At 38.0% G+C, this 16,087-nt stretch overlaps 1 protein-coding gene across 1 annotated transcript; it reads left to right on the forward strand.

The window, feature by feature from the left end:
- Positions 1-554: 554 nt before the first annotated feature.
- Positions 555-4,606, forward strand: calm2b (calmodulin 2b, (phosphorylase kinase, delta)). The gene is made up of 6 exons (XM_027177707.2): positions 555-685; positions 2,190-2,220; positions 3,285-3,428; positions 3,569-3,675; positions 3,760-3,895; positions 3,983-4,606. Exons 1-6 carry the CDS (start codon positions 683-685, stop codon positions 4,009-4,011), a joined length of 450 nt encoding a protein of 149 aa, XP_027033508.1. The 5' UTR covers positions 555-682; the 3' UTR covers positions 4,012-4,606.
- The last annotated feature ends 11,481 nt before the right edge of the window (positions 4,607-16,087 follow it).

Here is a 16,087-nt window from a genome sequence, read left to right on the forward strand (position 1 = left end):
ATGTCTTAGATATGGACTTATCCACCAGGCTAATGCTTCAGACTATATAGGCTGACTTTCAGCTAGAGAAGTTGGATTGTAATAGTGACATGTGTCTGATATGGGATGCTACTGTCAAAAGATTACCAGCATACATTAGAAAGATTGACTCAAGTTATTAAATAAATAAATAAACAAACAAACAAATAAACAAATAAACAAACAGACAACCTATTCACACAGGCGTCTGTATGTGTTCAGGTGATTTGAGTGCATGGGTTTGAGCTGACATTTATGACTGGTTAAACGCTGCTGTGTGTGACCAAAGGAGTGACGCATTGCAGGTACAAACGAGCCAATCAGAAACTTCCGCACGACCGCATCACACGCGGTAATCATCCGCAATCAAATAGTCCTTGCGTGTTTTAGCGAATAATTTTCTTAGTTAAACAAAAAACTCATTTGTGTCACTTCTGAAGTGTATATTTCTCGATATGCTTTTAAATCGTTTTCGGTTAGAGTATGTAATATTTCAGTATTTGCGACAGGCTCTTCGCCAGAATGCAGATAAGCCGGCGGATGGATACATATACAGGGGAGGCGTTTTATGTACAACCGTCAAGGCGGGTCTGCACTGTAGTGAGTTCTGTGTTCACCATTAAAGAGGTCTATATTCGGGACAGAACGCTAGCAAAATAGCAAAATGGTGAGTACATTTTAAACTAATTCGCTTCTATTTCTATCCTATATACGATTCTCGTTTCGTAAACGCTTTAATCTGATTGTTTTTGCCAATGAAAGCAGGCGTTAATGCTGTATGAACGTTACATCATAGCTGTTATACAGGCTGCTTATTAGAGCAGGAATAACTGTATATAAGTATACAATCTAGTCATCGACCTATACTATATATTAATATATTACTATCTAACATGTTTATATAAGTATATATTTGCGTTTATGAGGTCATTCGTTTACACCGTTTTATAGTTTAGTAGTTAGCCTTGTAGCTAGCTGATTTAGCTAATGTACAATACTCGTTAAGTAATAATACATAAACGTTGGATTTTATTGGTTAGGAAAAACTAACTAACTCACTAACTATAGGGACGTTATTATATATTTGAAGTAAAGTTTATTTTATTTCCTATAGCTAGGTAACTGCTAACTGAACCGGTTTTTAATCAACCTTCCCGCCTTGGTGGAGATATACAGAAAAAAGCGCCAATGATTCATTGTTCAGAGTTCTTTCACTTTGTTCTTTTCAGGTGAAGAGCTCATAATCTTCCTTGTTATCAGCAAGTTAGTTAGAGTAGTTTGTACCAAGGCTAACTTTTGATACTTGGGTCGATCTGGTAAATTATACAGTTATAATGTCACACGTGCGACTAAACGTGTTTAATACAAAGATGGTTTTCGATCAACATACTATATAATAGTCTAATTACTTAATCTAATAGTCTAATGTCTGTATGCATAGATACAGTGACGTTTTTAATGACAGGCTAAATATCTAAATGTGATCAAATTAACTTAAGGAAAAAGAAAAGAGAAAGAATAAATGGTATTCATCTAGCACAATAATCTTTTGCAGCCTTCAAGGTTTTTTATTTTTTTAATTCCTGCATCTTTTCTTCTTTTTTTCTTTCTTTCAACAGAATAAGAGTAATAACCCTGTAATTTACACTGGCCACACCTGAACACTGTTAATTCATTGCCTGAGCTGGTTTATCCATGCGAATAAAAAAGCTTCTCAAATGGCTGTCTTTTACATTGTCTGTTCTAGGTGTGTTCACAATTTAAAATTGATGTTTAACATAAGAGCTGCTTGATTATTTCAAAGGAAATTTCACACACCGCTTACTGGGTAGTAAAGCTTCAGGGTTTGACTCTACACAAGGTACACGATGTTAGTCTGTCCCATCAGGATTAAGTTTCATATAAGGGAAGGCCCACTGATGCATCAACCTGTGAAGTGATTGTTTCCTCTCAGACAGCATGAATTACAAGAATTTTCACACCCTCGGCACCCTGTTTGGAGCTGTGGGATGAGGGCGGGTAGTGTGTGGGTTTAGTTAAGTAATTTTAAAAAGAAAGAAAGAGAAAGATGTGCACACTCAAAAAAAAAAAAAGGCGGTGTGTTTTGTAATGTTCTTGAAATGTTTAAACCAACTCACAAGCATTTTCTTGATTTTGTCTATTTTCTACAGGCTGATCAACTGACAGAAGAGCAGATTGCTGGTATGGTCATAAACATGTCTTCTCTCTCTCTCCTCCCCCCTCCTTTTCTTTTTTTTTTAACGCACTTATTCTTTCTCTGCACACTCTTTGTTGCATGGTTTCTTGCAGTCCTGCCAGCAACTTGTGTGCTGTTAGATTGTCATCTCTCTTGTTTCCTTTTAAGGTGGGTTTATGGACAAGCTTGTGTTGGCTAACTGGGTGCATCTGTGGGTTGGTCCAGAAAAAGTGAGATCACTTCCTCACAAGGACTATTAAATAAAAAGCTGTAGGCGTTTGGAAATATGTGGGAATAAATACTTAATTCATGACATTTGCTTAAGGTTTTCTTTGTTTTGGCCTCGGTTTTCGCTTTGTGTTTATGTTTTAGGGTGGTGTTATTATTTTTTGTTGTTTTTCCCTTAGAAGGTTTATATATATATATATATAAAGCTGTTGTGGGTTACTGTGGTTTTACAGTCTCCTGAAATTATTATTATTATTATTTCTTACATTTATTATCACTTGCTTACAATTACACATTACAATGTTGAGGCCACTTTTCCCAGAGGCATGTAAAAATTCCCCTTTTGTAACTTGTAGTCTTTTACTGATCTCTCCAACCTCATGCAGAAGGCAGTGTCATTAGCTTGGCCTTAGACTTGTTGGCGTGGGCTAGCGTTGCCATGGCTGCAGTTTGTTTGTACGTCTACTACAGCTCCCTCCTGCTCTAGACATTTCGGTCAAGGCATTGTTAGTTACTGTGTCTTGGTAACGGTCATAAATACAACTGTCTGAAAAGATTGGAATTGATCAGGTTGCCAGCACAGTGACTTTTCTGCCTTTTTGTGTGAAAAAGGTTTAATATACACTGATTTAGTAGTGGACCTTTTCTTAACAAAAAGGTGTTCTGGTTCCTGCTATAAACGATTTAGGCATGGCATTCTGTGTGGAAGGCTGGGTGAGGGTGTGTGTGTGTGTGTGTGTGTGTGTGTAATATGTATAAGTAGATAGCAAAATATGAACTGTGATGTGAAGCTCGACATGTTTATTCTATGCATCTTGACTCTATACTTGTGTCCTGACAGAATTCAAAGAGGCCTTCTCGCTATTTGACAAAGATGGAGATGGCACCATTACCACTAAAGAGCTTGGTACAGTGATGCGTTCTCTTGGGCAGAACCCAACGGAAGCTGAACTTCAGGATATGATCAATGAAGTGGATGCAGATGGTGAGCACACATTAAACTACTTTGGTCGATCTGGGTAATGGGAAAATTTTAAGTATTTATCTGAACTGCTAATTACGAGTATGAGGGTTTGCATATGACCCTGTGCAGCTCAACATGTTTCTCTGCTGTGACTTGCGTAGGTAATGGAACAATAGACTTTCCAGAGTTCTTGACCATGATGGCAAGGAAGATGAAAGACACAGACAGTGAGGAAGAGATCAGGGAAGCTTTCAGAGTATTTGACAAGGTACCCTATCTGTTGGTTTTGTCAGTAAAAGTAATGGGAGCCCCTTATGTCTAAACCATTGCTTAATTGCCTGTATACGTTCAGGATGGAAATGGATACATCAGTGCTGCTGAGCTGCGTCATGTCATGACAAACTTGGGGGAGAAGTTAACAGACGAGGAAGTTGATGAAATGATCAGAGAAGCAGATATTGATGGTGATGGCCAGGTCAATTATGAAGGTATGGATGCCAGGTCTGGATTTGTAAAAGCATTAAAACCTTTTAAAGTATAAATCTGAAGTAAAACACCCTTTTCTCTTTCCACAGAATTTGTACAGATGATGACAGCGAAGTGAAATCCTTGTACAGAATTTCTTGTATAAAACTATTTGCCTTTTCTTTTTAATCTATGTAAAATGTTTCATTTTAGTTCTCCCCATCTTCTACTGTCCAAAGGAACTGCATGTGTAATTTTTCTTTGTTTTGCCCCTTTCCGCACTTGGTAATTGTTAACATTTTGATTTAGTGGGCTGGCACAGGACCAGGTGATGGGTATAGGCAGACAGTTTGGCTGGCACTACCTTGATTTTATGCTTTTTGCAGTCTTTAACCTCATGGCTGGAGTTCAATTGATTCCGATTCCTTTTTTCCCCCCTCTCTCTTTCTTTCCTGTTTTGAGGAACTGCTCTGCATGGACAACGGACTACATATAAAAGTGGGGGGGGGATCCTCAACATTGCACTATTGCAACATCAGTGAATTAAATACTAACGGGTTTATCGGCAGGTACTCGTACACTATAGTCTTTTTGTATTTCTGTTCTCTCGTTATTACTATGCTTTATAATTGGTCACTTTTTCTTTGTTAACTGCTTATGGCACAGCCATGCCTCAAAGAATCCATTCCAAGTTGTATATTTGTTTTCCAATAAAATTAACAATTAATCCCAAATGCCTTTTCGCCCATTTGATAAGATTTTTTCTTTTCAGCTGAGATGGGAATTCAGAGGTTTTTTAATCAGCGTTTTACATATTTAAAGCTATTTAAAGTAATCATGGTCATATGGTCAACACGATTTTGTTTACAGTAAAATAATTTCCTTTACGATTCAGGTGGAATCTCCATTTTTACTCCAGCACAATTTACATGGCTCTATTCTTCAGCACAAAATAACCTTGAATTGTGGGACAGAGATTTGCTTGTAAATACAATAACACAAACCCACATACAGGATTTATTTATTTTTTGATCATCAGATTAGCTTGAGCCGTTTTTAGTATAAATTTTAAGCAATTTATGGTGGAGTATCTTATTATTCTAAATGTTTCCGTCCATTGATTGCATGCTCTCTCCTCACATCAATGTTTTTCCATCAATGCTAATGCTCAGCTTGATGTCTATCAGAGCACTGCCATTTCCTTAAATGGGGCTGTTGAAAAGCAGCCACAGTTCACTGTGGATGTACAAAAGGCTTGAAAGCGGAAAGGCAAACATGTTGCCTGAGTATCTTTTGTTAATGTGCATACATGGTGCTGGCTGACAAAGCCTTTTGGAGCTCAATTAGGTGCAGGTGGAATTTAAGGGTTGCTCCCTAAATATGAATGATATGGGCTTCAAGGAGATGTGAACGGTCCACTGTATCAAGAGAGTGACATTCTGCATATTTGTTTTAAGTTTCTTAGCAAACCACAATGTCCAGACTAGCTCTATTTCTAGCAAGGGTTGAAGGGCCATCCAAAGGGGACAGTTTTTGGGCTCCGGAGATGACATGTTGCTTACGAAATTGCCCATTTCGGGGTGTGTTAATTTTGCTACCTTTTTGGACAGTTACCATCAGAGTTTTTTCTAGATTGTTTGCAGTAAAAGCTCGTTAAACCCCCTGGGAACTAAGGGGCAATCAGTTTTTTCATATCCTTGTAGTTTTTGAGAATGACAGCTTTTTAGAGATTAAAATTTCTCCCTATTGGGAATATTTGATAGACAGAATAGATATGCTGTGACAATACAAGTAGTACTTACTAGCCATGAGAGATAAAATCAATGTTTAATGCGGGGTTTTACCCTGTTAGGGAAAACGCGTGGGTGTGTGGGTGTGTAAAAGAAAGATACAAAGTTGGCTGAATGATATTGGTTTATCAAAGGTGGCTTGCATCACCCTCTTTAATTTACCTCCTGATGGAAATGCATCCTCTTCTCCGATGGTGTTTTGTTCAGATGTTCTGGCTGTCTATCTCCAACAGATGCTGGTTTTATATATATATGTATATACATACATACATACATACATACATACATACATACATACATATTGCTCAGCAAGGACATGGTATGTGCCTGTCCCATAATGGGTTAGTTACCTTGTGTGTGCACCCCTACCCACCACACTGACACTTAATATGATCATCTTTCTCTTTGGCCCTGGCTGTTCACTATCTCTGCACATGGTTTAGTAATCGCTTGGGTCATTATCACATGCTGCTGATGGATGTGACTGTGCACACTCCTGAGCCCCCAGTTACTTCTGTTGTTGCTATGATAAATGAACAAGGGTGTCCAATAGGCCTTTGTTCCCTTTTCTCTTTTTTTTCCCCCTGCTTCAGTACTGTGCTTGATCACATTCTTCTTGTGAAGGAAAAGTGTTTATGCTTTTAAGATGATGCTGTCGGGTACCAACGATAGCCTCATCTTAAAAGCATAAACGCTTTTCCTTTCACCTGAATACACACCAGTATTAGGAAGCCTAGAAAATGGAAACTGAAAGTGAGTCAGCAGTTAAGAGTCTAAGCAAACAAATCCTCTATAAGTGGCAAAGAATCACTGCTAGGAAAAGTAAATGCCACTTTTCCTAGCAGTGATTCTTTGCAAGAATACAGCAAGGCAGAATACTTTGTTAGCTTGGTCTTGGTATACTCAGTTCTGCAGATTTTAGTGTTTTCCCTGTTCACAACACAACTGATTCAAATAATGAACCATTTCATTTATTAAGCGTCCTCATTTAACTTGAATTGAATATTAAAGATCATGGAAAACTCTAAAATGTGCAGGCCAGGGGGTTCTCCAGGACTGAGGGTTACAAACCATACTTGAACAAATATATTCTACAGTCCTTGTATTTAACCAACACCTTTTGGATATAATGCCTGTGCAAAAGTCCCCTGTTGATTAATGGCCTGCTTTTTGCACATCATACCTTTGGACAGGTCAGGGTCTCATCCAAATAAGCTCATGGTAATGAAGCAGTTATTAAAATAATAAATAATAATGCTTGACAGCCACTGCCACAGCTGATCACTATAATAAAGGATTTGCTGGACAGGCTTAACAGCATGTGGCTAAATTAACACCTCTTGTACATACAGACCCTGTCCTTCAAAAAAGGATTGAGTGCAACCTGCACATGATGCGTAAACTGCTGCTGCTGCTGCAAGTTGGTCACCAGGAGTACATACCTTATACCGTGGAAAAAAGTATTTACCCCCTTGGTTTTTGGCCTGATTTTCTGTGGTCTGTACATTGATTACGACCACATGATCTGTCACATGATGTCAATATTAATACACTTGGTTTGACAGACCACTGAGACTTTAACACTTCTTTGAAAGCCACATGTAGACCAAGGAGCTCTTAAAACAATTGTGATGTATAGAACAGGGTTGGGAGAGAAAGAATATGGCATCCCTACAAGAGAAGGCCACCCACCAAAACTCAGACCAGGCAAGAAGTGCATTAATCAAAGATGCAACAAAAACCCCAAAGATAACACTAAAGAAGCTTCAAAAGGAACAGTGGAATACAACTACTTATACTATTGTATGACTGTAGTATCCTTATCCAGAGTGACTTACAAAAGCTTTGAAGTCTTGATAAATTATTCATCATCACTGATTGACTAAGTTTGTGACAGACAAAGCTTAGGATACCATCAGTCTAAAAATGTTTAAGTGTTTCAGGAAGAGATAGGTCTTTACCCGTTGTTTAAAGCTAGCCAGTGACCCATAACAAAGAGAGATGGTGGGAACAGTCAAGAAAACACTGCCAAAATTGCCAAACAGCATGTGCCTGTCTCTCTAAGCACATGGAAGAAGCTTCGCTGGTCAGACAAGACGAAAATCAAGCATTTTACACAAACTCAACACTTTCCATTGCCTTGAGAACACCATTCCCAGAGTGATGCATGGTGATTCCAGCAGAGACCAAAAAACTGGTAAGGATTGAAGGAAAAATTTATGCCACTAGATACAGGGCAGTTCTTGAAGAAAACCTACTGCTAAAACTACATTGCATTGGCACTGGGATTTTGCCCATTTACTACATTGCATTGGCACTGGGATTTTGCCCATTTTTCAAGGCAAAACTGCTCCAGCTCCTTCAAGGTTGTTGGGTTGAATTGGTGCATAGCATAGATCTAAAACCAGTTGAAAGTCAGTGCCTAGATTTCCTAAGCCAATAGAGACATACCTGCGAAACTATTCCAGGTTGTAATGCAGAAAAACAGGACAAACACCAATGGGGTGAATACCTTTGCAACCCACTGTAAAACTCAATGATGTAAGAATTTGCATGACTTATTTAACAGGAAATCATTGCTTGCTCACTTTGTTTGTATTAAATTCATCTCCCTCACTTTTTTAGATGAGTAAAATAGATTATAAACAGGATTAGATTAATAACCTGCCACAAATATGTCATACTACAGATAAATGAAGTTAATTGTTTTCCTTTCTCATTTTATGTATTCATCAAATACAGACAGTGAAGTCAAATTGAAGAGACCCTTCCTCATCAACGTTATTAGGTGTCTGTCTTTGGGTGGCCTGGTGAGGGACGTGGTTGGGTCAGAGAACTGCATAATCTGCTTTCATATCAGTGTTTCTTTCGTCTTTCTAGAAAAGCACGGATAGATAGAAGCAATGTGCGCTATTTCTGCCTGCATGCCTGCAAGGCTTTGGGACGTGCCGGTGAGGGGGGAGGGCTGCTGAAAATAGTGGAAAGCAATTAGAATATCACAAAGTTCAGCTCCTGGAGGCAGCACTCATGAGAGTTTTTCAAACATTAGAACTGTTCTGAAATGTTCTGAGTGTGCATTTGGTATAGGAAATGGAGAGAGTGTGAAACAGAGAATGAAAGAGTGTGTAAAAAGGTGGGGGTTTGTGAAGTGACATCACAGGAAATTTAGCCACAGGGATCTGAAACCAAAAGGAGAGCGTTTTCTATTGCACAAAAGACTCTTTTCAGGAATGGAAATGTTAAGGGCTGAGATTATAAGTGCCTGTCTCTCAGGACTACTAAGTGCAGAGCAAATGTAACCGAACTCAAATAAACTACAAGAATAGGGCAGTGTGGTTAGCTTAGATGTGCACTGTAGTTTTTGTGAGAGAGTCACCATTTTTGTATTCCTGTCCATATATACTGGAAAAACTGGGCTTAGACATCACTTTCTCAGAAAGTCAGCTTCAAATACTTGATGGTTAACCTCCTAGAATAGGACTTCTTATCACCTTCTTTTATTCTCATACTTCCCTCAGCTTCAGGAGCTATCAGATACTATAAAATACACATATGAATGAGAAATGAAAAACACACAGCAGCATAGTCCTGCTCTCAGTAGTTCTCATTTCCTGATGGTGTAATGAATCGAAGGTTTTCCAAATCTAGAGATGGATGATAAATTAAAGGGCAAAAATAGAACATGACCGATAATGTAGGATGGATGAATACCATTCTTCCACAAGATATCAGTTGGTATATTGAAAATGGAGCGCACAGTGCAAGTATGTCCAAAATCATCCAAGGGTGTGTTGAGATCTTGAGATCTACAAAGGCCATAGTATATTGTTTTACATTACATTTCATCCTTAAACCAAACTGTTCAGGGAGCTCTTGTGAGCCTTGAGACCGCTAGGGAACATCCTGGAAGAGACCACTCCTACCAACATTTCATAGGATAATAAGGATAAAGGCCAGAAGAAATAGATAGCAGCTTCACTTGTATTCCTTTCATTCTTCCCCATTTGTATTCTGATAATATTGTAAGATTCAGATCCTGGTTGCTTAAGTTGTTCGTTCACTTTTAACGGATAAGGCTTTTAGTGAGAAAATTCAGTTGTAGGCTGCTAGGGGTACTTTTTCAATCATAATAAAATACATCTCAGTCCATGGGCACTGATGAGTGGAGCTGTTATGACATTTTTTCCACTGCCAGAGCAGTTTTATTTTTATAGCCTCTCTGAATGACTGAGACTTTGACTGAGTATAAAAGCAGAGAAGTGTCAGGTAATAAAACCTTACTATCACTATGTTACTACTATACTATAATGGCTGGGGAATAAATATTAAGAAATATGAGCAATCAGCATGAGTGAATGAGAGTGTGTGTGTGCCCTGCGATGGGTTGGCACTCCGTCCAGGGTGTATCCTGCCTTGATGCCCGATGAAGCCTGAGATAGGCACAGGCTCCCCGTGACCCGAGGTAGTTCGGATAAGCGATAGAAAATGAATGAATGAATGAGCAATCAGTTTTTATGATGCATTAAATCATGTGTGCTGTTTATGGTGATTGATATCAGTCTCATTCACTTCTTTGTTATTCTGACACAGGGACGACAACGTTGCATGCTATTGCAATGGCACCAGTAATACAAGCCCCGCATTAATTTTCCTCTATAGTCTTTTTTCTTCCCAAATACTATAAGATGCCATAATGAGCTGACAAATTTCTTGCACTTTCTAAATAGATTTCCAGACTTTCCATGTTCAGGTACCTTGAAATAATAAAAATAACCATAATTTTCCACGGCATGAAACGAATTGATCTAATGTTTGAAGGTCATTAAATATGTCTAATGGGAAAACATAAAATGCGGTATGCCTTAGTAAAAATAATTCATGCTGAAAATTGGATTGTCCATTCTAAAACATTTCCTAAACTGTTGTACATCCCAGGGACCAGCATAAAACATATCCCTATATGGGATATGAGTGAAAACGTTTGTCCAAGTCTTTACAGGATTACTGTATGGCACAGAGATTTGATATTGAGTTTTAATGTTTCTTTGGCATGCTGTGGGTATCGTAATGTAATCATGCTCATGTTAATCCATTTACAGTCAATCTCCAGCTGTTTGGTGGAGTGGCTGCTCTGCCTCCTCTCAATAATGGCTGCATCCTCTCTAATTGATCCACAATGGCAGTGAAACATGATGATTAATGATGACCAGCTCAGACACACTGCATTTCACTCAGCCTATTACTTCATAAATATTTTTCATGCAGGGATAATTCCATTTCCATTCCATTTAGAAGAAGATACATACACGATATTTCAGTTTATGCTTTAGACACAAAGAGTCATATTACAGATGTCCGTATATACAGTATGGGACGAGTTCACGTTTTTAATCAGGTAAACCAGCAATCTGCGCTTACTTAGTTTGCGTAACTAATATTTTAGGACAACTCAAATCAGCGGCATGAAACAACACATAAGGGCTCCAAGCCATCTCTCACTGTTTGTACTCTTTGGGGATTTATATATGTGCATCCCTTGTGATAACCATTGGAAAAATTCTAAGCACATTCCAATTTTAGAGATAGATACGACCGATGGGAATTCTGTAGAGTTCACTAAATCCCCAGTGATGTACTATATTAAGTTTCTGTTTAAAACCACAATTGAAAATTGATAAAGTATACAAACAATAACTACAGTTAATTTTATTAGCCATGTGCCATGTATTAGTATTATTCAACAGTTTGGGATAAAAACATTCAGTATAGTTATCAAGAATATGTACTGAGAAACGTTTCTATTGCTTAAAGTTTTTTTAACTGCTTTTTAAAAGAAATTTATAATTTCTACTCACTATAGATTGTTTAGAATTATGTCCAATGCTGACTTTTTGCAAGATGGCTTGAAGCTTTGCTGCTGTCATATTCTTCTGTAAATATAAAATATTCAAACAAGTCACTTAATATCTCTCACTTCAAGCATATACCATATCTGTCATTAGCTAAAATTTTTTTTTAGCCCTCCTGATCTTTTGTAGCCGTCCTGTGAGGTTCTTCTGGGTTTCCTCTTACTGTCCACAAACTTGCAGGTGGGTTGACTTGCCGTATAAATTTTCCCTGGATGTCAATGTTTGTGCAAATGGTGCCCTAAAATGGACCATTAACCCATCGGGGGTGACTGCTAATGAAGATAAATTCATTCAACTAGTTGGATCTCCATTACTAATAGTTTCTCAACTGCTTGGATGGATTAAAGTGGACTACAGTTAGTTCTGTATCCTAAAACAACAGAAAGTAACAATGTGCTTTTTTCACGGCTTCCTTAATATGCAGGAGTCATAAAATCTCTAAGGAAGAGATCAGTGACCTCTTCAGTATCCGTGTCCATGCCTTGGGTAATCCTCTGATCCGTCCAGATGACCCAGAATTTGTGATACGTGTCTATTCTCTGATTTAGGCTCATGGCTACGATTAAAATACCCATATTGTCTCCAAGTTAAACTCCATCACGGAGACCAGCGCATTACCCATGCACACACTCTATTGAGAATTAAATCCCCTGAAATCTCTCTGACCTTAATTCAACCTTTTCTAAAACTCCCCAAAGTACAAGATACGTATTCAAATAAACAATGGCTTGGCAAACAGACTGAAAAAAATCCAATTATTATAAATGACTTGGGAGTTTGTTTGACCTTCACATGGATATTCAAGCTGGAAAACCAGCTGGAAAAAAAAATAAATCAACAGACACTGAATAGAATAATAGCCCCTACCCCCATACCCCTCAGAGACACATACTTTTCAGCATCTTTAGAAAGTGTTGTGAGGTGAAGCAATAAAGGGAAAGGAGACCAAAATGTCCTCTCTTAGATTCCTCTTGAGAACAGAATCAGTAGTCAAATATTGTAATGAATTCGGAATAGTGATGCAGATCCTATAAATAAAGGACTCCAGAAATAAAATTTAGGACATGTCCATGTTTTATGTGTTGCAGCCACATACATTTAGGCAATATTACATAAAGCAACATTAAAGCATTGAAGTACAGATGTGCAGATATTTGCACAGCTATCAAAGACAGGTCAGATGTGAATTATCCATGGCTCTGCACACCACCTGTGCATTTTTTCCAGTGGCTCTCCAGATGAGATGGCCAAGACAGGGCCTCAGTAATAGAGCCAGGCCTGGGAGCCCTGGTGTCCAGTTCCGCTGCTAACACTGGCTCCCGTGGACAGATAGTGATGCTCTATTGAATGACTCCTGAAACTTTGATGAGACAGAATAGGCCACCACTCTGAAGACAAAAAAAGAGAATGCTGGTATCCAATAGTGGCACCAGCGTGATGTTGGGTCAACCATGAGACGTGAATAAAGCCTGTTGTGTTAATCTGATGCCACGCTTATATTTCCACAATTCAAGTGGGCAAGGGTGAACTCATTGGTTCTGCCAGCTCAATTAAGCTTATAAACAGAGTCAATTCCAAAGCTTAGTTGAAAAGAGAGGCGTCTGAGTGCTTGAGCCAACATGGCCATGATCATGAATTATTGCAGCCAGGATCAGAATATAATGAAACTGTATGATCACAACTACAGCACCTCATGCATTGCATTACAATACAGTACTGTACACAGTGCAAAGAAGTGTAACTACACAATCCTGATACTCTGAAGACTCTGAGATACCATATATAAATATAAAGAGTATCTCTAATAAGACACATTAAACCCATTTCACTTCACTTTCATGTTAGTTTAAGGACATATTCATAAATACTTGGGTATTCATAGTAAGGTGGATAGAAATACTGTTAAAGAGGGAAAATGAAGTCCACTATCACGAATTTAAAAGAATACAGAATATCCTGTGCATCTGAGTGGAAATCAATAGAAACAAAATGCATTTTCCAGTGATGGTGAAGAGGAGTTGCTCTCATGTTCCACGCAGTAAATGGTTGTCCACATGCAGAATGGAGCATGCATCAGTAAATAGCTCTCTAGAAGATCTTAAATGCTCTATTGGGATCAGCAATGAGAGGAGCATGAGAAAAAAATAAAAGGATTATCTAGCCTACCTTTAAGAACTACCCATTATATTGCTTCTATGATAGATAAAAAGAGAGTAAAATAGAAGACTTGGATTATTTCTGTCCCTTGTGATTGTGGTATCCATATTGTATTATCCTCATTCATAATTGTTTACCTGTAAGGATCGTATTTTCCTGAAGGTTCTATTAAAAAACTATGGACCACAAAAGCATTCTAAGGATCCACCAGATTATCATTGATGAGTTTCTGTCATAGAAACAGATGTAGAAATAGAAGTGCATCCTAAATAATACACACAAACAGGCCAAAGGTGTCTAGGATTAGTTCCTCGAATCCAAGATATTTCATTTATAAGGATGCCACACAAAATTGTACTCGGCATGTTTACTCAGAAGCGAGTGTCCTCATAACTGGATGTTACTTAGCAGGCAATGCTACTATGATCCTGTTGCTACACTAAGCTTCTATGAACGCACAGAGAGATGGCATTTACACTGATTTGTGTAGTATGCGAGGTACCTGCATATAAATCAATTTAGGTTCAGGTTGTTCTTCCTAGTATTAAATATCAAATGTGATTCTGGATGTTGTTCAAAAGGATGAGCTGGTCAATTCTTCTGTTTTGATTTGGCATAAAGTTGAGTAGTTTGTGGTAGAAATTTGGTGAAAGATCACTCTTTAAGCATGAGGTTTATTAATTGTCCATATTGTGAAAAAAAATGAATAAAAACTGCCTTTTCATAATTTTCTGAAAGGTGTAGTTAAATCTCAGGCATCTCTGTTTTATTTTCAGTATTTTATTAAAATACAAAATAATATTTTGTACTGGGTTTTTTGTAATATTTTGTGGGATTTTTTTGAAAGTGGAGCATAATGATTTTTTTTTTTTTGCATTTATAATAAATGTTTTTTTGCATGTTTCTTACAAATCCAAAAAAGGCATTGCAGTAAATTTTAACCAGGATTATGTTTTAAATCATCAGAATCTTAGATAATAATTACTGTCACACATTCCCTTCCCCTTTTATGGTCCATTAAATATTATGTTGTATAACATGTGTGGCCTCAGTGAACTTGACTTATGGCCGATCTTTAAACCCATGTCATTATGTAAACTTTGGACTAAAAGAGGTCATGTGATCTCTGTCACCACCCTCTCAACCGCAGCCATGTTCCGGCCTTTTCTCCTCTTTCATCCTCTCCACAGATATTTGCACATTTTTCCTCGGAAAACAAATCCAACGGAATAATTCTTTAATTATTCATGCTTCACTGGTGTAGCCATGCCCTAAGGTCTGTGTTCCACTAATGGAGATGGCAGGATGTTTGTGCTGTGTTATAAACGGCTGAGTGAACTCTTCATTGGTCTCAAAAGCAGATCTGCCACTCACTCCAATCAGCTTTGCCTGCTCAATGTCTAATTAAAACTAGACATGCCGATTTCTAGCCCAGGGATGTACATGTGCTCGTGAACGGAGGACTGACTGGTCGAAACCAGAGACGACCCAATAAAGGTTTCTTGTTACAGCTCCACTTTACACACAGACCCAGAACAATACACACACATCATGTAATTCTCTGGGTGCTAGATTTAGTAGTAGATGTATTGGCAGATCTATAATTAGGATTATTTGTATTATTCTATGTTAGCTGAAAGTTGCAGATGAGCCACAAAGAACACAGAGTTCAAGAAAAGCCGATGTGATGTTGCTTAGGGCGTCTGGTGTTCACAGAGGAGAAGATCCCTCTGGTAGATTAATGAGGAGCAGCCTGCTCATCTGCTTTCATGTTTTCTCTTGTAACACGCTTAATTATTTACTGAGCATCCTCTTGTTACAGAATGCAGAAAAGCACAGTTTTAAATGCGTGTATTTGCTCATGGCTCCCAGTGCACATTAATGTTTAATGAGACAAGATGAGGAATGAGAATTTGGGGAAAGGAGTCAAATTAAATGACATTGTTATCTCAGGACCAGGCAGTATACACTCCACCTAAAGTAAATTGAAAAATGTTAAGGAAATTATTACAAAAAATGAAAGCATCTCATCATTCATTCCTTATAATGAAATAATGTTTGATCGGAATGACATAATGACTGAGTGAATTTATCTACAATATAAAATAAAACAGATTGTCTATAGAACAAAGATGGGATTCTTCATTATAATTCTTGGAACATATACTATCTTTGGAAACAGTAAGACATGCGGACAGACAGACATGCACAAGCATGCACACACACGCGCGCGCACGCACACACACACAGAATGATGCAATGGGCTGCAATTCTGAGAAATATGAGAGTTTAATACCACTGACATAGCTTTCTATAACCCACTTAATGTCCTCTCTTAATTCTCAACACATTTTTTTTC

Source organism: Tachysurus fulvidraco, chromosome 8 (genome assembly GCF_022655615.1).
Source record: "Tachysurus fulvidraco isolate hzauxx_2018 chromosome 8, HZAU_PFXX_2.0, whole genome shotgun sequence".
In the NCBI taxonomy this organism is placed as follows: Eukaryota; Metazoa; Chordata; class Actinopteri; order Siluriformes; family Bagridae; genus Tachysurus; species Tachysurus fulvidraco.